General features: G+C 33.3%; 2 protein-coding genes across 3 annotated transcripts; both read left to right on the top strand.

The window, feature by feature from the left end:
• On the top strand, positions 1–15,122 carry ncstn (nicastrin). The gene is made up of 17 exons (XM_067363964.1): positions 1–150; positions 4,173–4,274; positions 4,364–4,487; positions 5,613–5,731; positions 5,953–6,098; positions 6,479–6,629; positions 6,804–6,916; positions 8,023–8,175; positions 8,342–8,446; positions 9,960–10,040; positions 10,112–10,281; positions 10,372–10,474; positions 10,551–10,649; positions 11,609–11,702; positions 12,008–12,177; positions 14,019–14,225; positions 14,329–15,122. The coding sequence occupies exons 1-17, from the start codon at positions 81–83 to the stop codon at positions 14,449–14,451; spliced, it is 2,130 nt and encodes a 709-aa protein (XP_067220065.1). The 5' UTR covers positions 1–80; the 3' UTR covers positions 14,452–15,122.
• A 2,839-nt stretch (positions 15,123–17,961) lies between these two features.
• fcer1gl (Fc receptor, IgE, high affinity I, gamma polypeptide like) lies at positions 17,962–26,236 on the top strand. 2 transcript variants are annotated; one of them, XM_067363968.1, is made up of 5 exons: positions 17,962–18,119; positions 18,537–18,634; positions 20,349–20,378; positions 24,281–24,304; positions 24,379–26,236. In XM_067363968.1, exons 1-5 carry the CDS (start codon positions 18,068–18,070, stop codon positions 24,445–24,447), a joined length of 273 nt encoding a protein of 90 aa, XP_067220069.1. In that variant the 5' UTR covers positions 17,962–18,067; the 3' UTR covers positions 24,448–26,236. The 2 variants fall into 2 exon arrangements, with proteins under 2 accessions (XP_067220069.1, XP_067220070.1); XM_067363969.1 differs by lacking the exon at positions 17,962–18,119 and adding an exon at positions 18,126–18,294.
• The last annotated feature ends 471 nt before the right edge of the window (positions 26,237–26,707 follow it).

Genomic DNA, 26,707 nt, shown 5'->3' with positions numbered 1-26,707 from the left:
CTGAGTCTCACGCGCCGAACAAGAGAGCCGGAACCGGAAGAAAACAAGCGCTGCCTCAGTTTCACACTGCTGATCTGTAAATGAGGAAGATGGAAAAATTAATATCAATAAACTGCGTCAAGCTTCTAATTACCGCTTTATTTTACACGTGTGAGTATAAATATGATTGTTTAAGGTTTAACTGTGTGTTTAAGCGGTCACGAGATGATGATTATTGTTCACTCGTTCAGGCCTGAAATTGAAATAAATTCCTCTTTAAATATAAATATGTATTATTAATATATTCATATTAGTTTAATATCATAATAAGAGTGTGTGGATGTTAATGTACGGTAGAATTAGTGACTGAGCGAGTCTAATCGGTGACACAGCACTAACAAAGAAGTTACCAAAAGTACCATGGTAAAAGCCTGATTCATGTTCATTTACCATGGTGACAACATTATATTCTGTAAAGTACCTTGAAGTAACATGTAATTACCATGAAACATGCTTGTGCTCAGTGAGGACCGAAAGTACAGTGGTGTTATCATCATTTACTTCATAAAGCTGACGATTATTATGATTTCATCACCTCTGATGTGTTTGTACATGTTTGGAAAAATGAGATCTCACTATTTACTGTCACTATTAATTATCCTAAATTATTATCATAAATAGTTTGTTATATTTTCTAAAAGTTTGTATAGAAAAAAGTTTGTCATTTCTGAAAGTTTGTATGTTTCATAAAGTCAGAATGGTTCAATTTCGCTGAACATTATGCTTTAATGTTATACTATTATTAGAATTTAATGGTCATAATTATTTATAAATATCTATTTCATAATTTTTAAAAAGATTGTATTTTGATGTTTTATCAGGTCAACAGGATAATCACAATAAATACACAACTAAATAAATTAGGTCCAAATAGGAATCAGTGGGCAGATATATATATATATAGCGTACATAGTGTTGAGAAGATGATGAGTAGCAGTGTGTGTGTCGTGTGTGTTGCATGTGTCATGTATTCCGTGTTTAATCATGTATTGTGTGTGTCATGTGTATGTTGTGTGTGTCATGTATGTTGTGTGTGTCATGTCTGTGTCATGTATGTGTTGTGTCATGTATGTTGTGTGTCATGTGTCCTGTATGTTGTGTTTCATCATGTATCGTGTGTGTCATGTATGTTGTGTGTGTCATGTATGTTGTGTGTGTCATGTATGTTGTGTGTGTGTCATGTGTATGTCGTGTGTCATGTATGTTGTGTGTGTGTCATGTATGTTGTGTGTGTCATGTGTATGTTGTGTGTCATGTCTGTGTCCTGTATGTTGTGTGTCATCATGTATCATGTGTGTCATGTATGTTGTGTGTCATGTATGTTGTGTGTGTCATGTGTATGTTGTGTTTGTCATGTGTATGTTGTGTGTCATGTCTGTGTTGTGTCATCTATGTCATGTGTCCTGTATGTTGTGTGTCATGTATGTTGTGTGTCATGTATGTTGTGTGTGTCATGTATGTTGTGTGTGTCATGTATGTTGTGTGTGTCATGTATGTTGTGTGTGTGTCATGTATGTGTTGTGTGTCATGTATGTTGTGTGTCATCATGTATCGTGTGTGTCATGTATGTTGTGTGTGTCATCTGTGTCGTGTGTGTTGTGTGTGTCATGTGTATGTTGTGTGTGTCATGTCTGTTGTGTGTCATGTATGTGTTGTGTGTCATGTATGTCGTGTCATATGTCATGTATGTTGTGTGTGTCATCTGTGTGTTGTGTGTGTCATGTATGTTGTGTGTGTGTCATGTGTATGTCGTGTGTCATGTCTGTGTCCTGTATGTTGTGTGTCATCATGTATCATGTGTGTCATGTATGTTGTGTGTCATGTATGTTGTGTGTGTCATGTGTATGTTGTGTTTGTCATGTGTATGTTGTGTGTCATGTCTGTGTTGTGTCATCTATGTCATGTGTCATGTGTCCTGTATGTTGTGTGTCATCATGTATCGTGTGTGTCATGTATGTTGTGTGTGTCATGTATGTTGTGTGTGTCATGTATGTTGTGTGTGTCATGTATGTTGTGTGTGTGTCATGTATGTGTTGTGTGTCATGTATGTTGTGTGTCATCATGTATCGTGTGTGTCATGTATGTTGTGTGTGTCATCTGTGTTGTGTGTGTTGTGTGTCATGTGTATGTTGTGTGTGTCATGTCTGTTGTGTGTCATGTATGTGTTGTGTGTCATGTATGTCGTGTCATATGTCATGTATGTTGTGTGTGTCATCTATGTGTTGTGTGTGTCATGTATGTTGTGTGTGTGTCATGTGTATGTCGTGTGTCATGTATGTTGTGTGTGTCATGTGTATGTTGTGTGTCATGTCTGTGTCCTGTATGTTGTGTGTCATCATGTATCATGTGTGTCATGTGTTGTGTGTGTCATGTATGTTGTGTGTGTCATGTGTATGTTGTGTTTGTCATGTGTATGTTGTGTTTGTCATGTGTATGTTGTGTGTCATGTCTGTGTTGTGTCATCTATGTCATGTGTCATGTGTCCTGTATGTTGTGTCATCATGTATCGTGTGTGTCATGTATGTTGTGTGTGTCATGTATCGTGTGTGTCATGTATGTTGTGTGTGTCATGTATGTGTTGTGTGTCATGTATGTGTTGTGTGTCATGTATGTGTTGTGTGTCATGTATGTGTTGTGTGTCATGTATGTGTTGTGTGTCATGTATGTGTTGTGTGTCATGTATGTGTTGTGTGTCATCATGTATCGTGTGTGTCATGTATGTTGTGTGTGTCATCTGTGTCGTGTGTGTTGTGTGTGTCATGTGTATGTTGTGTGTGTCATGTCTGTTGTGTGTCATGTATGTGTTGTCATGTATGTCGTGTCATATGTCATGTATGTTGTGTGTGTCATCTATGTGTTGTGTGTGTTGTGTGTGTCATGTATGTTGTGTGTGTCATGTATGTTGTGTGTGTGTCATGTATGTTGTGTGTCATGTATGTTGTGTGTGTCATGTGTATGTTGTGTGTCATGTCTGTGTCCTGTATGTTGTGTGTCATCATGTATCATGTGTGTCATGTATGTTGTGTGTGTCATGTATGTTGTGTGTGTCATATGTATGTTGTGTGTGTCATGTGTATGTTGTGTTTGTCATGTGTATGTTGTGTCATCTATGTCATGTGTCATGTGTCCTGTATGTTGTGTGTCATCATGTATCGTGTGTGTCATGTATGTTGTGTGTGTCATGTATGTTGTGTGTGTCATGTATGTTGTGTGTGTGTCATGTATGTGTTGTGTGTCATGTATGTTGTGTGTGTCATGTATGTTGTGTGTGTGTCATGTATGTGTTGTGTGTCATCATGTATCGTGTGTGTCATGTATGTTGTGTGTGTCATCTGTGTCGTGTGTGTTGTGTGTCATGTGTATGTTGTGTGTGTCATGTCTGTTGTGTGTCATGTATGTGTTGTGTGTCATGTATGTGTTGTGTGTCATGTATGTCGTGTCATATGTCATGTATGTTGTGTGTGTCATCTGTGTGTTGTGTGTGTCGTGTATGTTGTGTGTCATGTATGTGTTGTCATTGTATGTGTCGTGTGTCCTGTATGTTGTGTGTCATCATGTATTGTGTGTGTCATGTCTGTTGTGTGTCATGTATGTCGTGTCATGTGTCATGTATGTTGTGTGTGTCATCTATGTGTTGTGTGTGTCATCATGTATTGTGTGTGTCATGTATGTTGTGTGTGTCATCTGTGTGTCGTGTGTGTCATGTGTGTGTCGTGTGTGTCATGTGTGTGTCATGTGTGTGTCGTGTGTGTCATGTGTGTGTCGTGTGTGTCATGTGTGTCATGTATGTGTTGTGTGTCATGGATGTTGTGTCATTTTTTGTTGTGTGTGTCATGTATGTGTCATGTATGTACCATCTGTGTCATGTATGTGTCATGTATGTTTTGTCTTGTGTATGTCGTGTCATGTGTGTCATTGTGTATCGTGTGTGTCTTGTGTGTGCCATGTATGTCTTGTGTGTCATTGTGTATCGTTTTTGTCATGTATGTGTTGTGTCTTGTGTGTGATGTATGTGTCATGTATGTCATGTGTGTGTCATTGTGTATTGTGTGTGTGATGTATGTGTCATATGTGTGTCATGTATGTGTCCTGTGTGTGTCTCGTGTATCTCATGTGTGTGTCTCTCGCTGTAGGCGTGAGCTGCAGCTCAGTGGAACAGAAGATCTACGTTGAACTCAATGACACGGTTCCGTGTGTCCGGCTGCTGAACGCCACACATCAGATCGGCTGCCAGTGTGAGTCCATCAGCGCTGATTATTGATTTAACACCATATGAACACACTCACTGTACTGTACGGCCTCACATGCTGCGTTTGTCTCTCAGCGTCAATGTCAGGAGACACGGGTGTTCTCCATGTGCTGGAGAGCGAATCAGACCTGGACTGGATCCTCAACACTGGACCACATCCTCCCTACATGGTCATCATGGAGACGGCCTTCTTCAGCAGGTGCTGACACATCTGTGTGTGTGTGTGTTAGACGTGTGCCGATATTCTGTAATGCAATATATCACGATAATGAATATGCAAGATATTGTTATAGTGGCATTTCAAAATACTGTAAATAATAATTTATTACCAATTATTAAAATTTGTATAATGCATTTAAGAATACTTTCCCCATCAAGCGTATAAAATGCACAACACCGCTGTATTCTGCGTCAAACGGACACGCGCTCAGATGTAAACAAGCCCAACGTGCATGAGAAGCACATGACGGAAAGGAAACGCGCTGAATGAAAGCGCACGATTACTCTCTGACAGCAGAGGGCACTGATGGAACAGCAGAAATGCAGCGGTTACCCCGGAAACCCCATAAACAAAGCAGCTGCACTAGTGAAGTTTTTAAAATGCTTCAAACAGCCAATCATTTTTTTGTAATCTCAATATTGTTCATCACAGCACCAAATACTTAATGACTTAATAGGCTATTTATTTTCAAACTTAAACATTTTTATATTTTAATCTGGACTACAACATGCCCTAATGATTAGAAATGTTCTGATTATTTGTTATTGTTCAGTAAAACTTTGAGACATACAGCTTCATTAGTTAACATGTTAATTCATTATTACCAAACTGACAGTGAAAATACTTAAAGCATTAATTATTCTTAGTTACTGTTTAATAAAATTACTAAAATCAAAATAACTTATTTAATGGTCCTGAGATAAAACTAACAATGATCAGTTGTATTCTTAACTAACATTGACAAAAAATAATACTTTCTGTAACAAATGAAGCTGTTGCTTAATCTTAGTTAATGCATTAAATAATGAGACCTTATCGTAAAGTGTTTCCTGTTGTTCTTTATCGCATATTCTTTTGCACTTTAATCTGTTTGGGATATATATATATATATATATATATATATATATATATATATATATATATATATATATATATATATATATATATATATATATACACTTTTTTTTTTTGCAACTTTATTTCAATATCAGGATAATACCGTATACCATGATAAAAGCTTCAGCAATTAATCGCAACATGAAAATTGTGTGTGTGTGTGTGTGTGTCATCTGTCTGTGTGTCTGATCTCTTGTGTTTCTCCAGGTCGGTCATGTTGAGAATGAAGAACTCGTCCAGAGTGGCTGGAGTCGCTGTGATCGTCTCAAGAACAGGCCTTGCTGAAAACTTCTCACCTCACACAACCTGCCCCAACCAGAACACAGGTGTGTGTGTGTGTGTGTGACTATATATTGGATATTACAAGACAGAAGTGAAATGTGATTGTCTTTTATGAATGTGACATCAGAATTAATTTAACATGCTTTTAAAAGTTTTTTATAATGAGCTTGTGAAGAACTTACATGATGAAATAAAGATAGAATGGAGATACACACTTTTCCATATTCTTCTATGTCTGTATGACTGTGAATTTCTCATGTTTCAGGAGTGTATTCTGCAAAGTACGGTCCTGAACTAGCAAACTGTAACGTGACCACGTGGAATCCTCTCGGGAACGGACTGTCCTATGAAGACTTTGCTTTCCCTGTGTTTGCTCTGAAAGACGAGAATCAGACTCAGGTCATCCGTAAGGTGTGTCATTCTCTATATCAGTGTTTCCATTGTAGTCTTGAGCTTTCTTCACAATATTCCTCATTTAAATAATTAATGTGCAGAATAAAGGGGCGGGGCCTGGGTGAGTTAGTTAGTAGTGTGTTGAAACTGGTGGTTATGGTAAGGGGCGGGACATTTCCCAAACACCAATCACAACACACTGCTCCAGCGACCAATCAGAGCACATTGTGCTTTTCAGAAGGAGGGGCTTCATAGAGACAGGAACTAAACAGAGCGTTACTGACAGACTGGGAAGAGAGGAGCTGCAACAATGGAGAATATGACGAAAATAATCAACCTGCTCTAGTAGAGAACAAAAACCACATCAAGACTGGCATAACATTTATGTGTTTGTTTAGTGTTATGAGGATCATAACCTGCGTCTGAACGGGAGCGCTCCTCAGTACCCGCTGTGTGCGATGCAGCTCTTCTCACACATGCACGCCGTGACCGACACCGTGACGTGCATGAGACGCACAGACCTGCAGACCAGATTCAGCATCAACCCAGGTACATCAGAGCACTGGATTCATCACAGTGCACAAGATGACTTCATGCTTTAAGTTAGCTAAAAATTATTAAATATCTTATTTTAATTCAGAAACAAGATTCACACAGTCTTGGAAAACCTGTACTTGTATAGAGAATGTTTTGCTAAATGTTAATATGTTTGCATCCTTTCAGAAGTCCTGTGTGACCCTTTGAGCGATTATAACGTCTGGGCGTCCACTCAGCCCCTCAACAACAGCGCCATGGGCCACGCGGACAACGTGAGCGTCGTCATCGCAGCCACAAGGGTGAGAAACAGACTGAAGGTCATCGCGAATGTTGAAATGTGCCACCAGAACAACATCAGCAGGATCTGTTCTGTCAAATCTGGGTGACAGAATATTTGCGGTCATTTTACATAATGGACTATATTCACGGTTACTTCCTGGTTGTCGTTAAGCCAGCTCGGGCATTTCCGGTGAACTGTTCGCTGTTCATTCTGTAGTCGCTGTACATCAGTACTATCAATGGTTGACTTTTTAATGTTATATTCATATTTTAATGCAGTTATGATATTTACCTAAGTTTTATTGATTGCAATAAAGACGAAGCTATTGGGATCGTTTAAAAAGGCTGTGTCTGTAATTAGACACACACACACATTATTTTCCAGCACTTCAAATGTTATTTTTAATGTGATGACCACAAACATTATTTGTTCATCCTTCTGAGATTGTCCCCATTGTAAAACCGAACATTTAAAAATGTAGGAAATCCAACATTTGATAGAAAACACTTATTTAAAATTAAAAAAGACAATAATTACCACTTAAACCAGCAGGTGGCAGCAAAGTAGTATTTATTTGCGCATATATCAGCCATTTCCTCTAATTGTTTTTCACTTCGTTTTTGACTAAATATTAAACATTATAAAATAACTAGGTTTAAAAATACATTTTGTCAATGTGAAGTATGAAATACTCAAAAAAAATCTCATGGAAAAACAATAACTTTTCTTGTGAATGAATGACACAGAAAGCGAGCGCTGAGATCAATGATTTCAGCACACTTTATTAAATTAATCTAGCTAAAGTGCACAATAAATATTTAATTTTTGAAGCTTTTTTTTCACATAAAAGTGTGAAAACTGATGGTCGAATTGAATTTAGCCGAGGAGGAACACTGAGGTACATCTTTATTTATTTTTTTATGCTGTCTTATGTTTGAATAACTAAATTAATGCTATGCATGACTATTTAAGTGACTATATTCTGATTATAAACTCAGTATTACACTACTGATGCTCAACACACCAGAACATGACTCTCACCGGAAGTTTTCCAGCTGGCTTATATTAATGCGGAAGTATAAATGAAAATAGAAATAGAAATGAAAGTTTGTTGTTCTTTCGTAGCTTGACGGCAGGTCGTTTTTCTGGCAAGAGGCTCCAGCGGCCGAAGGAACCGTGTCTGGGATCGTCACCCTATTGGCCGCCGTTCAAGCGCTCTATCCTGTCATTCAACTAGCTCCGCCTCCTCGCAATATTTTCTTCACCTTCTTCCAAGGGGTCAGTGTGTCTTTATTTTCTTCCTTGACGTTTACACATTTTCTTGACTCATTATCAGACAGAAGTGAAGGCATTTCTGATGTGTGTTCAAACTCCTGGAGTCAGAATAACAAAAAGTAGAAGAATGCATCTGTTCATTTATCCAAGCTGTCTTCCTCTCTCACAGGAAGCCTTCGACTACATTGGCAGCTCGAAAATGGTGTATGACATGGAGAGAAAGGAGTTTGTAATCGACTTGAACAATGTTCACTCCATGCTGGAAATCGGGCAGGTACAAACACATCCACACGTCCAAACGTTTCTGGTGGTGCGAAGATCAAAAAGAGTGAAAGATTCGCACATGAGAGTGAATCAAAAAGCTCCAACGAATTTATTGTCCAGAGGCCATCAAAAGTGCAAAAGTGCAAGAGCAGGGAGCAAATTTCGGGATCAACCCTTCATCAATTAATTAATTTATATTCAATATTATTATTGTTATTTTGATTATTTACTTATGTTCTGTTATTTTTATTATTATAAATATTTTATTAAAATATTAGAGCTATAATTTATCAAAAACTAAAGAGCTTATATAATTGTTATATTTTCTATATTGTTGTATGGAAAATATGGTAAATTATTAGTATATAATTTTATTTATTTATTGAAGATTATGATTATTTTAGAATATTTTAATATCTTAATTTGCCATGAAAATAGCCTCATTAAATTGCATTAAATAAAATTTTATAATATATTATTATATTAATATTATTGTGGCTTGGTTTATATATAATGTATTTATTATTATTATTATTACAATTTGTTTATATTATATTATTATTATATAATGATTATTTATATTCTATTACCTTGATTATTATAATTATTGTTATTATTTTCTTTTACTAAAATATTAGAGCTATAATTTATAAAAAAATAAAGAGCTCATTTAATTGCTATATTTTCTATATTGTTGTATGAAAATTATTAGTTTTTCTTTATTTAATTTTCTTTATTTATATATTTTAATTTGCCATGAAAATAGTCTCTGCTACTAATTTGGTAAAATTAAAAATGTATTTTATATATGTATATATATATTTTAATTAAATCCTATTTCTTTATATCCTATTATTATTATTATTATCATTATTATCATTTCCTTTTAATAATATTATTATTGTGTTTTGATTTATTTATATCTAATATTATTTTATTATGATTAATTCTTTATATTCTATTATTATTATTATATTTTGAAATATTAGAGCTATTAGTTACATAATTATAATATAGCTCATATTATAGCTATATTTTTATATTATTGTGTGTAAAATATTGTTAAATTATTTTATATAATTATTTTAGAATATTTTAATATTTTTAATTGCATTGAAAACAACCTATGCTACTAATATTGCATTAAAATAAAGAAATAAATGAATAAATATTTTATTATGATTAATATTATTATTGTTTGATTTATTTATATTAAGTTATTCTTTTTTTTATTACATGTCATTGAATGTCAAATAACAGACTTGATTTGATTGGACGCTCATTCTGTCACTTAAATCCAAATTCTATACATGAGTGTTAAACAATATTTCACACGATCTGTTCTGTCATTCATTTCCTGTTTCTGATGCGTGTTGTCGAGTGTCAGCTGGTTTTAGTTCATTTGGTAATAGTGTGTGTCTGGCTGCTTTCACAGGAAGTCCGACAGCCGCATGTTTGAGTTGTGGCATGTTAGTAACAGGTGTGACATACAGACGCTCAGACAGTTTCCTGTTTGTTTACAGGTTGGTCTGCGCAATGGGCGGGAACTTTGGATGCACTCTGACCCCATATCTCGCATGAACAGCAGCAGTGTGGAGGAAGAGGTGAGTGAAGAGGAGAGGAAGCTTTGTCTTCTATTACCCATCATGCCGCTCACTCTCTCTCTCTCTCTCAGGTGTTGGATATGGTGAAAAACATGCACTCTATAGCAGCTGGTCTGAATGTCTCGGTGAATGAGCCGTCTGCCAGTCAGCCGTTACCGCCCTCGTCCTTCCAGCGCTTCCTGCGTGCTCGACAGATCCCAGGCCTCGTGCTGGCAGACCATCGGACGTCATTCGTCAACAGGTCTCAAATCTGAAACATTGTGTTCAGAAACGGCTAATGTTAATCAGGCATCTGAGGTCACATGTTCCATGTTGTTTGTCACTGACACAGATACTACGAGAGCATGTACGACGACGCAGAGAACCTGAACGTCTCATATCCGCCCAACCTGAGTCCAGAGGAGAAGCTGGTGTACGAGACGGAAGCAGCCAAGGTACGGTAACAGCTGCGGATACGGTCATGTGATGGACAGAACACTCATTCAGCCCTTTCTCTCTCATCTCACTCAGTCTCTGGCAGAAGTGGCCACACTAGTCGCTCGATCGCTCTACAAGCAGGCAGGAGGAGACGACAGCAACCTGAACAACATCACTGCCGACCCCAAGATCGTGAGTCACATGACCACACACACACTCTCACATGATAGCATGTGACTCGCCGTGTTCAGCTGAACTAACTCTTACTCTCTGTTTCAAGAATGATTGTGTTTACTTAGAATATTTCCAAAGAATTATTACATAAAATGAATGAAGAAAAGTAAATATAAAATATAACATTAAGAATTACAAGGTGCCAAATAATGAATAAAAAATAGTTAACATATTATTAAGATACTATATATACATATAAAATATCAAGATATTAAAAAATAAATTATGATTTTTAATATTTACTCTCCCTATCTGTGTATAACAGGATATTAGAAACTAGATATTACAAATTTTAAATATGTATAATATATATATATATTATATATATATATATATATATATATATATATATATATATATACACATGTATAAATTTTGTTTTAAAATATAACATAATTAAAATAATGTTTTTATCATTTCAAATGATCTCTCCTATATATATATATATATATATATATATATATATATATATATATATATATATATATATATATATATGTTATACAACATATAATGTAAAATAGATATTACAAACAAAGATATTACAAACAAAAATTATATTTTTTATATTCAAGATGAATATATATATATATATATATATATATATATATATATATATATATATATATATATATATATATATATATATATATATATATATATATATATATATATAATGTATAAATTTTGTTTTAAAATATAACCTATAATCAAAATAATGTTTTTATCATTTCACATGATCTCTCCTTGTATATCTGTATAACCTTGTTCATCTGTATATCTCTCTCCTATACATTTGTTTATTTATTTATACAATATTATATAACCTGATGTAAAATAGACTCGTATCAAGACAAATTTAAGTTATGTTTTTGATATTTAAATGCCTTCTCTCTCTCTCTGTGTGTGTTTTGCAGGTCGCTCAGATGCTGTATGGTTTTGTAATTCAGAAGAATAACAGCTGGTTTCAGTCCCTGCTTTCTCCTGATCTAACGAAAAAAGGCATTTTAAGTGAGGGCTCCATATTAAACTCTCTTCTCACACATAAACTGCATATGAATCATCATTCGCGTTGTCTCAAATGTGTGGATGTCGTTTTCCTCCATGTGACACACAGTGATGTGTTTAGCAGTATGTCACAGCTGCTCTGTGCATTCAGTGAAAGTGGATTACAAGCTGCAGAAACGAAGAAGCACCATAAATGCGTCATATATGTTCTGTGCTTGTGCAGTATATTTTAAGAAGTCACATGATGAGTCATTTTTCACTGTAAATCTGGCAAAGCATGTATCTGACTCGTGTACTGTCGTCTGTAGGTTCTGGTCCTCCTCAGTTCTACATCGGTCTGGGTCAGCGCACCCACGGCCCCGTGCACAGCGTCACACGCTTCGTGCAGCATATCATGGCCAACCTGACGGGAACCGTCACCAACCTCACCGAGACCCAGTGCCAGAAACCCGACGAGATCAGCACTGAGAACAAAGACGTAAGCGTCAGAACTTCAGCATGTCACACGCCAAACCATGTGCTTGTGTAAAAAACTTACAGATGCTCAAATGTTATTGTTATCTAAGTAATGATATAATTATGTTCAATTATATATAATGTTAAAAACTTCAAAATGTTAAATTATTGTCATCTCAATAATTATATAATTTTGTTCAATTATATATACATATTTACATTATTATATCATTATTTAGATGGCAACTATTTAATTTTTTAAAGTTAACATTTATATCATTATTGAAATGACAATAATTTAACATTAAGTTTTTAACATTATATATAATTGAACATAATTATGTTATTTAGATGACGACAATAATAGAACATTTAAAAAAGTTTTTAACATTATATATAATTGAACAAATTATTTAGATGACAATAATAATTGAACATTTTTAATTTTTTTAACATTATATATAATTGAACATAAAATGTTTAATTATTGCCATCTAAATAATGATATAATTATGTCCAATTTAAATATAATGTTAAAAACTTAAAAATTTTCAATTATTGTCATCTCAATAATGATATAATTGTTCAATTATATATACATATTTACATTATTATATCATTATTTAGATGACAACAATTGAATTTTTTTAAGTTAACATTACATATAATTGAACAAAATTATATAGTTGAGATGACAATAATTGAACATTTTTAAATTTGTAACATTATATATAATTGAACAATTATATTATTTAGATTACAATAATAATAGAACATTTTTAAAAAAGCTTGTAATATTATATATAATTGAACAAATTATTTAGATGACAATAATTGAACATTTTTTAATTTTTTAACATTATATATAATTGAACAATGTTCAATTATTGTCATCTAAATAATGATGTAATTATGTTCAATTATATATAATGTTAAAAACTTTCAATAGTTATAAAATTGTTCAATTATATATACATATTTACATTATTATATAATTTAGATGACAACAATTTTTAAAGTTAACATTATATATAATTGAACAAAATTATACAATTGAGATGACAATAATTTAACATTTTTAAGTTTTTAACATTATATATAATCGAACATAATTATATTATTTAGATGACGATAATAATACGTTTTTAAAAAGTTTTTAATGTTATATATAATTGAACATAAAATGTTAAATTATTGTCATCTCAATAATTATATAATTGTTCAATTATATATACATATTTACATTATGTAATTATTTAGATGACAACAATTGAATTTTTTTAAGTTAATATTATATATAATTGAACAAAATTATATAATTATTGAGATGACAAAAATTAAAAAAAAATCTATAGTTGAACATAATTATATTATTTAGATAACTAAAATAATTGAAAGTATTTTTGTATTTAACATATATAACTGAACATAATTATATCATTATTTAGATGACAGTAATTTAATATTTTATGTATGTTAAAAATTTGCAAATGTTCAATTATTGTCATTTCAGTAATTATATAATTGTTTAATTATATTTCATGTTAAAAAATGTCCAATTATTGACACTAAATAATTATAAAGTGTTCAATTAGATTTATTAGTCTTGTCCATTGGCAGATATTTGTTCTTGTTTTAATCTCAAACTCACTTCATTTTGATGATTTTTTCAGTAAACAACACTTAATATCTTTAATCATTTCTCTTCTCCAGTAAATGTATCTTGATTTAAGAATGTTTAGATATTTGTGCTGGAAAACAAGACAAACTCATTTTTTGCCGTGAAGGTGGTGGACAAATTAAAAGTGAATAAAGTAATTTATTCCCAGAATGCTCATGTTCTGTGTCTGTATCTGTTCTCAGTTGTACGCGTATTTCTGGGTGTCGGGTTCGACCGCGGTCAACGGCAGCGGGCCGTTCTGCGTGCGGGCGCCCGTGCGTCTGTCCAAAGCCGTCTCGCCTGCCTTCGAGCGGCAGGAGTACGGATCTCAAGATTATTCCACGTGGACCGAGTCCCGCTGGAAGAGCATCCGAGCGCGCGTCTTCCTGGTGGCCAGCCGAGAACTCGAGGTAATCAGTGACTCCACACACGTCACATCTATAATAATTTAGATTTATGATCCGGCTGAGGTTCGCTTTCATGTGTGTGTGTTTCTGTGTTTGTTTCTGGTAGATGTTAACACTGGGGGTGGGCGTGGCTGTGCTGCTGCTGTCTCTATTGGTGACGTACTTCATCAGCTCGAAGGCGGAGCTTTTGTTTAGCTCCGCCCGTGAAACGCCCACAACGACCTACTGAACGGAATCTCCAGCCATCCATTCATTCCCCTTCAGCACAAAAACACACTTCAGTTCAAGAGTAATTTATTCTAACCTGACGGGATTGTGCCGCACTGGTTTTAGCGGGGCTGGACTGAACTGCTCTGGTCTCCTGGAAAGTTGTTCATATTCTTTTTGTCATCTTTTTTTATAATTCAAGATGTTTTTTTCTGATTATGACATGGACGGGCACAAAAAAAGCTGATTTTAAGTGTTTAAAGATGAGAATAATTGAGTGAGTGAATGTTAATTTGATGTGTGTGTGTGTGTGTGTGTGTGTGTGTGTGTGTGTGTGTGTGTGTGTGTGTGTTGACATGAATGCAGTGAGTATGTGCAATAGCTTACTGAGATAAGATCATATTTCATTTTGACGTGGATGTTTTTATTTGGGAATGTAAAGCTGTGCGCTCTATTCGTTGACGACTGTAACGACACAAACTCTAATCACAGACTGTCCGCAATGAATCGCTCACGTTTCCACTGGAGACGTGGAGCTTCGGAAAACCAAATTAACACTGATCTGCAGCATTTGTTTGTTGACTTTAATTGAATGAAAGCTGTTTGAATAATGATGTCATTTTTTTCTCTAAGAAACCGATGCCTTGAGAACCTGAATAAACATGACTTTCTTTTCCAAAGTTTCATTTTGCTTTGATGGCTTACACAGTATGAAGTTATTATTATTAAATTATATAAACATTATCTTCATCTACATTAAAATCAAACAAATTCAACAAAGAAAAGCAAACAAATCGGTTATCTCATGAAAAATGTCCTGGTTACACGTTCACCAAAACCAAAAGAGCAAAATAAAAAAATAAAAAATTGATTGGCTACTATGGACCCCGGATATCTGTCAGATAATGGATCACTTTATGTGTGCAATTTCCATCAGCAATTGTGAACAATAAGAGGTGTATGAAGCACGTAAATATGATCTGTTTGCATGAAGTGTGTCATGCATAAACACTGCCAGCAGAGTGCAGTGTGGATCTGTCTTAAACCTGAGAGAAACACATTACACATGCCACCTAATTAAAGGATTAGTTCACTTTCAAATAAAAATGTTCTGATAATTTACTCAACCCCATGTCATCCAAGATGTTCATGTCTTTCTTTCTTCATTCGAAAAGAAATTGAGGAAAACATTCCAGGATTTTTCTCCATATAGTGGACTTCACTAGAGCCCAAACGGGCTCAAAATGACAGTTTCAGTGCAGCTTGAAAGAGCTTTAAACGATCCCAGACGAGGAATAAGAGTCTTATCTAGCGAAACCATTGCTCATTTTTGAAAAAAATGTAAATGTATATGCTTTATATAAACAAATGATCGCCTTCCACGTGTTTCCGTCAAAACCGCACTTTCGTACAGCACTTACGCTGAATGTCCTACGCTTCCCTATTCTACTTACAGAACGAACGCAGCACCAGTTTCGTTTTTTTGTTTGTTTTTTTTCAGATACAAAAGCAGTGTTTTGAAATCAGCCATCACTATATAAGTCATTATTTTGGTTTTTTGGCTCACCAAAAATATTCTCGTGGCTTTATAATATTAATATTGAACCACTGTACTCACATGAACTGATTTAAATATGTTTTTAGTACATTAATGGATCTTGAGAGAGGAAATGTCATTGCTCAGGCCTCACTGAGCCATCGGATTTCATCAAAAATATCTTAATTTGTGTTCTGAAGATTAATGAAGGTCTTACGGGTGTGGAACGACATGAGGGTGAGTAATAAATACATTTTTGGGTGAACTAACCCTTTAAGCATGCAATCTTGGGACATGTGGTCTTCATCTCAACGCTCGGTGAAAAAGAATAGGGATTGGACTCGGGAAGAAATCATGTTCATGGATATGATTATTAACGTTACTGTAGTATGAAGCAGAGCAGGAGCGAGTGTTGCGGGACTTTTATTATGACACAGTCGCCGGCGCCGCTTCCGCTTCCGGTCATGAGTATGAGGTAACGCAGCTCTGTTTATCATATTAGATACATTTGAGAGTGTTGAAAATGATGTTATAACGTTACTCTGAGCGTTCACTCGCCGGCTGCTGTGAGACACTGTTACACACTGCAGTAAGATAGAGCGATTTTATAATATCATATTAAATGCTGTATTACTGTTACTAAAAATAAAGCTGCATCTGATTATGCTATGTTAGCTACTTCACAAAATAGTGTTTTTCTCTGAGGCACGGTAAAGCATGAAATAATGAAGAAAATTAGATTTAAACAATAAGACTAAACATGTTGAGCTATATAAAACAATTAGTTTTCTGTCTATAAATATATCAAAACAGTTATCTATTTAAACATGTAAATATTAAAGCGTCTTTGGTGTTTCCATGGTTTCTACAAAATAAAACCGGAAACCAACGCGGGTATGACGCAATCGACAGGCGACTCCTCACACGTCCCGGAGCCTTGGTTAAAATTGCAATTTTCTCACGATTTACAAATAGTTGCAAACATTTGGGATATTGTAAGTACTCAAGTGAACTAAATATATAACACTGACCTAGTTTACTGCAAAAATTCTTACATATTGCAGTTTTAATAGAAGTTAATTAATAAATAAAATCTATTTATGAAAGCATCCTCACTTTATAGCATTTTTACACAAGTGTCTAAAACTCTTCACAGTACTGTATCTGCGCAGGAAAGTTTCTTCAAGCATCTTGAACACACAGTTCTTCTGGATTTAGTTAGTCTTCATTTCTTCATGTAATCACAGACGGATTCAATGATGGTGAGATCAGATCTCAGTGTGGCGCACCGGCTGTTGTGCAATCAAAAATCTCACTGGATTATTACAATTAATAGCAAAAATGAATGTTTGGAAATGTGAACAGATATTTCCTACTGACACACTACAGCAAAACATATAAATTACTGGCTTAAACCCATTTTGGGGGGTGAAAACTTTTGCACAGCAGTGTAAATATATTTTATATAGGCAGATGGGCCTGTGGCTGAAATGTCTGCGATTCAATCAGGCTTCATCATTTCAGAGAAACTGAATTTCCCCCAAAGCAACTGATCCAATCTCAGGGAACCGTTATCTAAACATTTCCCTTTTTATTAAGATTATTTTTCTGACCCCACTGGCGGATATTTGTTCTTGTTTTAAACACAAACTCGCTTCATTTTGTTACATTTTTCAGAAAACACGATTAATGTCTTCAGTCAGTTTGCTTCTCCACTAAATGTATCTTGATTTAAGATATGTGTGACAAAAGTACTGCGGAAAAACATGACTATCTGCGATGATGACGTGTCGGAGAGAAATATGAGATTCCAGCTGAGATCAGAAGCTCTTATCTTAAATTGTCCTTCACTTCTCTGAGAAACAGGAAGGAGCTGTGCTTGGGTTTTATTGGTGTAAGTGCGTGAGAGGTAAAAGAAAGAAAAAGAAAAAAGGACGCTGGTGTGAAATTGCATGTGTGTATTTTGGGTGTCTCTGAACGGACACTTTGTCACAGCCCACAGTTTCCTGTTAAGTGACACTTGCATCTCTCTGGCACAGTTACTCTTCCTCTTAACTCTTCTCTGCTCGACTCTCCCTCTGTTTCTCACTTCAGAGGAAAGATGCAGTTGCTGGACTTCTGTCTGATTCTTCTGCTCAACGCTGGACGAGTTGGTAAGATTATCATAAATCCGACTGAGAGATACTGACCGACACGTCTGTGACGTTCCTCCGGAAAAGCATTAATATTATTTTAGGAAAGAACCAATTAAAAGGCCTCTTGTTGCTCCTGATTAAACAAATTACTGAATCATGTTGCAAGAACTGGTGAATTTAATTTCGATTTTAGGTATGTTTACTTTTCTTGATTTTGACTGAATTAATTTACACAAGTGTATTGGGAAGAGAATGTGTGTTTAAACATATTATAAAATGATTGTGCTTTAGACATTTTAATGTATTAATAATTGTTTTAAATATTTAAACATTATAATATGTTCCTTTAGAGATTTAAAATTGCATTTGTAAACATTTACAATAATACATGTTTTAAACATTTAACATTGTTAATAAATTTCATATGTTTCTCAGCCGCCCAGAGCGAAGCAAGTGGAAATGTGTGTTACATTCTGGACGGGATTCTGATCATTTACGGCGTCGTTTTGACCGTCCTTTACTGCAGATTGAAGGTGACGCATCATTTCACAACCTCAGATCTTCAGATACTGCATTTACCACCATATTTAGTGTCATTTTACACCCGTCTTCCAGATTAAATGACATTTATATGTTGTGTTTACACACACTGCAAAAAAAACTCTGTTCTTCCTCAGTGTTTCTGTCTCGTTTTCCAGCACAAATATCTAAACATTCTTAAATCAAGATACATTTACTGGAGAAGAGAAATTAATTTAGATATTAAGTAAAAAATGCATCAAAATGAAGTGAGTTTGTGCTTAAAACAAGAACCCAATATAGAAAAAAATAATCTTGTTTTCTCTTTGAATTAAGTTTATTTTTCAGACTCCATTGGCAGATATTTCTTCTTGTTTTAAACACAAACTCACTTCATTTTGATGTTATTTCTTCTATTTATATTGCAGTGTAAGAATAATCTAATTGCAGTTTTTGCAATTATTAATTAATTCATATATTGACCTCTATATTAATTAAATTTACAGAAATGAAAACAAAACATTTAACATTTTACAAAAAGAAAATTCACATTTGTCTGATCCTAAATTTAACCCTTTAATTAAATGCGCCCAAAAACACAAACATTATTTTCTTGCATTTAGTAGTACTGTGAGACACTGATAACTATAAGAATCATATTAATATAGTTAATTATAATCAATAATTATTTATATAAACGTGTTTTATTTAAATGATGAACCCACTGTAAAAAATTACTTTCATGATTTGTTATCACAACCTTTTTTCTTTTGTCAAATAATTAATTTGGTTCAAATAACATAATATTTTGAGTTTCTGTTGAATAAAGCAATCGCCTTCATTGAATTAACTCAAATTTTTAATAATTAAAGTGGTTCAGATAACATAATATTTTGAGTTTCTGTTGAATAAAGCAATCGCCTTCATTGAATTAACTCAAATTTTTAATAATTAAAGTGGTTCAGATAACATAATATTTTGAGTTTCTGTTGAATAAAGCAATCGCCTTCATTGAATTAACTCAAATTTTTAATAATTAAAGTGGTTCAGATAACATAATATTTTGAGTTTCTGTTGAATAAAGCAATCGCCTTCATTGAATTAACTCAAATTTTTAATAATTAAAGTGGTTCAAATAACATAATATTTTGAGTTTCTGTTGAATAAAGCAATCGCCTTCATTGAATTAACTCAAATTTTTAATAATTAAAGTGGTTCAAATAACATAATATTTTGAGTTTCTGTTGAATAAAGCAATCGCCTTCATTGAATTAACTCAAATTTTTAATAATTAAAGTGGTTCAAATAACATAATATTTTGAGTTTCTGTTGAATAAAGCAATCGCCTTCATTGAATGAACTCAAAATTTTACTAAGTTAAACAACATTTATTTTTACAATGCATGAAATTAAAAAGTTTGTATGTTATGTAAAATGTATATTTTTTTTAATCTATTTTACAATAAAACATTACATAAAAATAAAACGCCAACTTTCAGACATAGTTTGACTTGCCAACATTCAAACTTTCCTACAAACTAATTCATATTCAGTTTAAAGTTTAGTGAACAAACTGGAGCACAACGCAGTTACGTGACATGAAAACAGTTCAGTTTGAGTAATCTCAAGTCTTTGTTTCCAGGATTAGATGAAAATATCTCTGAATGTGTGTTTGATGTTGACCTGACGAGTTTGATGAAGGTAATGAGATTGTTCTTGTGTTCACAGATGATTTCGTCTCAAAGCAGCTTCTCAAAGGTGCGTTCATGTTCATCTGTCGGTGGTCGCTTTGTTTCTGCTGATTCTGTTGTTCTGTTCTTCCGCTGACCACAGAGAGCTATTAAAAACACACACATTTAGCTGTCTACATAGGGACATTCCATGAACTCTATTATTGGTAAACTCTATTATTGGTATATACAGCTATAAACACACTTTATTTCAACAGTCCACTCCAGACATTGACTATAAATCGCTTAAGCAGCTGCATGTTAATAGGAAGTCATGCAGGTTTTTTTACAGACGTATTTCTCAATACTTGAGTCACTTTTTCACAGTTCTCCTGACCAACTTTCAGCTTCACAGCAGTTGATTTTATATTCATAATGCACTAAAACTACTTAAACACTTCATTCATGTTTCAAATCAATTCATTCTTCCAGAACACTAGCAAACACACTTTATCACTCAATAAACAAACGACTCATTTCTGCTGTTCTGAATTCACTGCAGTTTATATTTACATTACAGTACCAAATTATTCCTAAATGTCCTATTTTGTATAGATGGTGATGAAACTATCTTATGTAAACAAAATATGTGGCAACAAGTTTAAGTTCCTCTATTGAGTTACAGAAATTCATCAGAAGTTAGTTGTGAAATGTGTAGACGCACTTTGAAGCACTTCCAGAATTCTATTCTCATGTAAAAATAATGATCCGAGGATAATAATTATGTGAATTGTTCATGTCATGTGTTTCATCCTCCATTAATGAACTAAAGAACACATTTGAACTTTGTTAATTGAGAGAAACACAAATCCACCAAAAGAAACAATCAAATTTACAATCATAAAAATGTTCTCTAGTTTCAATCTGGACCAGATCGACATCCTAAGAATTCTGCGGAAATATCTAATTCGATTTTAAAATGGACTTCCTTTCAAAAGCACAAATATATATTTGTAAATGTTTTTGGCACGATGCACAATATCTGCGATGAATTCACAATAAAAACAAACCTGTACATGAACAAACACACATTACAACTTTCAGATGAACGTACGGAAGCCCGTTTATGCCACGTAAAGCATGGAAAAACATGCTTTTGTAAGTCATTATGACATAAAAAGTCAAAATATTCAAATAATTATGACTTAAAAGTTGGAAATATGGTTTAAAAGGTCTTAATTGACATTTAAAAGTCGAAATTCTGACTTGAAAAGTTGAAATGACTCATAGAATGATAGAAAGTCGTTTTCACCTGAACTCATTTCAACTCTTTAATCTCATGACGACATAAAAAGTAAGATAGAAAATTATGACATAAGCTGAATTCAGGGTGATTGGGATACTTTTCGCCATTGAGGTGAGTTGGAAAATGTGTCCCAAACCACCTGAATTAACCTTCTAAGTCATATTTATGAGATGAAAATAGTTATCACATAAAAAGTTGAATTTTCAACTTTTTAACTCATTTCGACTTTTTAATCTTATAATTATGACTCAAAAAATCAATTACGACATAACTATCAAGTCATTTATGAGATAAAAGTATTCATAATTGTGAGTTTTTGAGTCATATTGTTGAGTTTTTGTCATAGTTGTGAGTTTTTGTGTCATAATTGAGTGTGATAATTATGAGTTATTGTGTGCCATAATTGTGTTTTTGTCATAATTGTGTTTTTGAGTCATAATGTTCAGTTTTTGTCATAGTTGTGAGTTTTTGCATCATAATTGTGAGTTTTTGCGTCATAATTGTGAGTTTTTGCATCATAATTGTGAGTTTTTGCGTCATAGTTGTGAGTTTTTGCGTCATAATTGTGAGTTTTTGCATCATAATTGTGAGTTTTTGCATCATAGTTGTGAGTTTTTGTGTCATAGTTGTTTTTTGAGTCATAATTGAGTTTTTGATTCATATTGTTGTTTTTCTCATAGTTTTTGTGTTATAATTGTGCTTTTGCATCATAATTGAGTTTTTGTCATAATGTTGAGTGTTTTTGCATCATAATTGTGAGTTTTTGCATCATAGTTGTGAGTTTTTGCATCATAATTGTGAGTTTTTGCGTCATAATTGTGAGTTTTTGCATCATAATTGTGAGTTTTTGCATCATAGTTGTGAGTTTTTGTGTCATAGTTGTTTTTTGAGTCATAATTGAGTTTTTGATTCATATTGTTGTTTTTCTCATAGTTTTTGTGTTATAATTGTGCTTTTGCATCATAATTGAGTTTTTGTCATAATGTTGAGTGTTTTTGCATCATAATTGTGAGTTTTTGCATCATAATTGTGAGTTTTTGTGTCATAGTTGTGAGTTTTTGTGTCATAGTTGTGAGTTTTTGCATCACAATTGTGAGTTTTTGCGTCATAGTTGTGAGTTTTTGTGTCATAGTTGTGAGTTTTTGCATCATAGTTGTGTTTTTGTGTCATAGTTGTGAGTTTTTGCATCACAATTGTGAGTTTTTGCGTCAAAGTTGTGAGTTTTTGTGTCATAGTTGTGAGTTTTTGCATCATAGTTGTGAGTTTTTGTGTCATAGTTGTGAGTTTTTGCATCACAATTGTGAGTTTTTGCGTCACAGTTGTGAGTTTTTGTGTCATAGTTGTGAGTTTTTGCGTCATAGTTGTGAGTTTTTGTGTCATAGTTGTGAGTTTTTGTGTCATAGTTGTGAGTTTTTGTGTCATAGTTGTGAGTTTTTGCGTCATAGTTGTGAGTTTTTGTGTCATAGTTGTGAGTTTTTGTGTCATAGTTGTGAGTTTTTGCATCATAGTTGTGAGTTTTTGTGTCATAGTTGTGAGTTTTTGTGTGATAATTTTTTTTGGAGTCATAATTGAGTTTTTGATTCATATTGTTGTTTTTCTCATAGTTTTTGTGTCATAATTGTGAGTTTTTGTCATAATGTTGAGTTTTTGTCATAATTGTGAGTTTTTGTGTTATAATTGTGAGTTTTTGTCATAATTGTGAGTTTTGCATCATAATTGAGTTTTTGTCATAATGTTGAGTTTTTTGCGTCATAATTGTGAGTTTTTGCGTCATAATTGTGCTTTTGTATCATAATTGAGTTTTGGGTCATAATTGTGAGTTTTTGTGTTATAATTGTGAGTTTTTGTGTTATAATTGTGAGTTTTGTCTTATAATTGAGTTTTTGAGTCATAATTGTGAGTTTTTGTGTTATAATTGTGAGTTTTTGTGTTATAATTGTGCTTTTGCATCATAATTGAGTTTTTGTGTTATAATTGTGAGTTTTTGCATCATAATTGAGTTTTTGAGTCATAATTGTGAGTTTTTGAGTCATAATTGTGAGTTTTTGTGTTATAATTGTGAGTTTTTGTGTTATAATTGTGCTTTTGCATCATAATTGAGTTTTTGAGTCATAATTGTGAGTTTTTGCGTCATAATTGTGAGTTTTTGCGTCATAATTGAGTTTTTGAGTCATAATTGTGAGTTTTTGTGTTATAATTGTGAGTTTTTGTGAGTTTTTGTGTTATAATTGTGAGTTTTTGTGTTATAATTGTGCTTTTGCATCATAATTGAGTTTTTGAGTCATAATTGTGAGTTTTTGTGTTATAATTGTGAGTTTTTGTGTTATTATTGTGAGTTTTTGTGTTATAATTGTGCTTTTGCATCATAATTGAGTTTTTGAGTCATAATTGTGAGTTTTTGTGTTATAATTGTGAGTTTTTGTGAGTTTTTGTGTTATAATTGTGAGTTTTTGTGTTATAATTGTGCTTTTGCATCATAATTGTGAGTTTTTGCGTCATAATTGCGAGCGACGCATGTTTTGTCCGTGTAACCGGGCTTCCGTGTGTGTCCTGCTGAAGCGCACATTTATCCTCTCATCTGCTGAGCAAATGACTGAGAAAAGCAAAGAGGAACAGAAAGAGGAAGAAACACAGTCTTGAGCAAGACTCTTTTCAGAATCTCACTGTCCTCTTGTGTTTTTCAGAAAGGAGACGGAGACATCTATCAGGTAGGCTGAGTTTATGATCTTCCTGTAGTCTGACGAGTGAATGCCAGGTCTGATCAGTGTGTGTCGTCCGTCAGGATCTGGGCCGTCGTGATCAGGACACCTACGACACTCTTCATGGGATGAAGAAAAAGCCTTTGGCCTGAAGCTGTTCCTGAGAACGCCAGCTTCATTAATCTCTGTCCTCATCATCAGCACGTGTCTCTGAGACAGACGTCACGGTTAATCTGTAAAATATGTGTGTACGGCTCTTTATGCTAACATAATAAAATTATATTTCTAACTAGGACAGTGTCAATTAAGTGTCCTTGTTACTAGATAAGATTAGAAGAAATATTATACCTCATATCGTTCAAGACTTTGACAAAGTCATATTTTTGATATAAGTTGACATAAAAAGCCAAAATTATGGCATAAAATGTTAAAATTATGACAAAAAGTTGAAATTATGACAAAAAATGTGAAATTACAATTTAAAAAGTCAGAATTATGACACAAAGTTGAAATTATGACTTTAAAAAATGAAATTACAACAAATTGAAATTGACAAAAAAAACTGACATAAAAAGTTGAAATTATGATTTTAAAACTTGAAATTATGACAAAAATGTGAAATTACAACTTAAAAAGTCAGAATTATGACATAAAAAGTTGAAATTATGACAAAAAATGTGAAATTACAATTTAAAAAGTCAGAATTATGACACAAAGTTGAAATTATGACTTAAAAAAATGAAATTACAACAAATTGAAATTGACAAAAAAAATTGACATAAAAAGTTGAAATTATGATTTTAAAAGTTGAAATTATGACAAAAATGTGAAATTACAACTTAAAAAGTCAGAATTATGACATAAAAAGTTGAAATTATGACTTTAAAAACAAATGAAATTATGCCAAAAATGTGAAATTACGACTTAAAAAGTCAGAATTATGAGCTAAAAAGTTGAAAGTGACTTTAAAATGTTAAAATTATGACAAAAATGTGAAATTATGACAAAAAGTTGAAATTATTATTTTAAAATTTGAAATTATGACAAAAAAATTGAAATTATGACAAAAATATGAAATTACGATTTAAAAAATTTAAATTGACTTACTAATTTGGAATTATGGCAAAATATTAAAACAGTAAGTAATCATTTTGACTTCATATGTCATGAAAAATGTATCATGACTATATAGAGTGAACTGCTCTAAAGTGGGACACCTGAGGTTTGTAGATCCCCGTAAATACATGAATGCCAGTGAAACTATATGGTTACGCAAAGCTGTGGTGTCATGTGATCAAAATCACATGACCTCTCAAATATCCATTTATACATGAGGGTGGGGCAATCATCAAACAGGAAGTACATTGTGTGAAGACCACCTAGAGTTTTGACTAAACTGATATAAATTAATTCTGAACAAAACAATCCTGCTGCTTTTTGGCCTAATGTGCTCATGAAATGTTTGTCCATCAAAAAATAGTATAACTTTGTATATATAAACTATATATTTGATATTTTTTTAATCAAATATTCTAGTGTCTCACTTTCGGAAACGTGGTTTTGAAATGTGTGACAGTACTTCAGTCAGACAGAAGTGTGTGGAGGAGCAAAATGTTATTTACAGGGTTTAAATGTTTTTATGCAATATTACTGCAGATGTTTAAGCTCGTGGGAAACTTTTATTCTTGTGTGTGTGTGTGTGTGTGTGTGTGTGAGAGAGAGAAGGAAGTATACTAAATGTGTCTTAAAATGAAAAAATATCTCTGAATTTAAAAAGTCAGTTGAAAAGCAATAAAGCCATTCCACTTTATTTGATGCATCTAATGATTGATTCATGCAGAGTATTTCAGATCACAAAGACAGGAGAGATTGTCAGATGCAGAGAGAGAGAGAGAGAGAGAGAGAGAGAGAGAGAGAGGCAGAATCAGAGAAAGAAATCTAGCCCAAAGTTTGTTCAAGCTATGGCTTTTTTTGTTTTTTTGTTTTTTTTGCAAGTTGCAAGATTTTACATTTAGCCTGTTGTGAATGTAAGTGTTTGTTGTTTGTTAAATAAACGAGAGAACCATCAGGAATCTACACAACATAACAGGCCTATGATAATAGTTGCTTAATGTCTTAATAAAAATTGCATCATATTGTATAATTTGTGTGATGATGTTCATTTATATGATTCATTCATTCAAGTGAATTACTAACTTCACAAGATTTTATTATTCTCCATGATTTTGGCCTTTTATCAGACTTTCCAGTGTCCCACATTATGCTGCAGATTTTCTCAGATGACTTGCACTAAGAGAACTAATATGTCTATAATTTCTTTTATGAATGTGTTATCTGCATTTTCTCTTTTGATTTGATTAGGACACACCCTGGGGTTTTTAACATGGTATTGGATGTGGATGGAATGTTTTG

This window comes from Chanodichthys erythropterus, chromosome 16, assembly GCF_024489055.1.
Source record: "Chanodichthys erythropterus isolate Z2021 chromosome 16, ASM2448905v1, whole genome shotgun sequence".
Classification (NCBI taxonomy): domain Eukaryota; kingdom Metazoa; phylum Chordata; class Actinopteri; order Cypriniformes; family Xenocyprididae; genus Chanodichthys; species Chanodichthys erythropterus.
The sequence above is the reverse complement of the archived record's forward strand: the minus strand, read 5'-3'. Positions and strand labels throughout refer to the sequence as shown.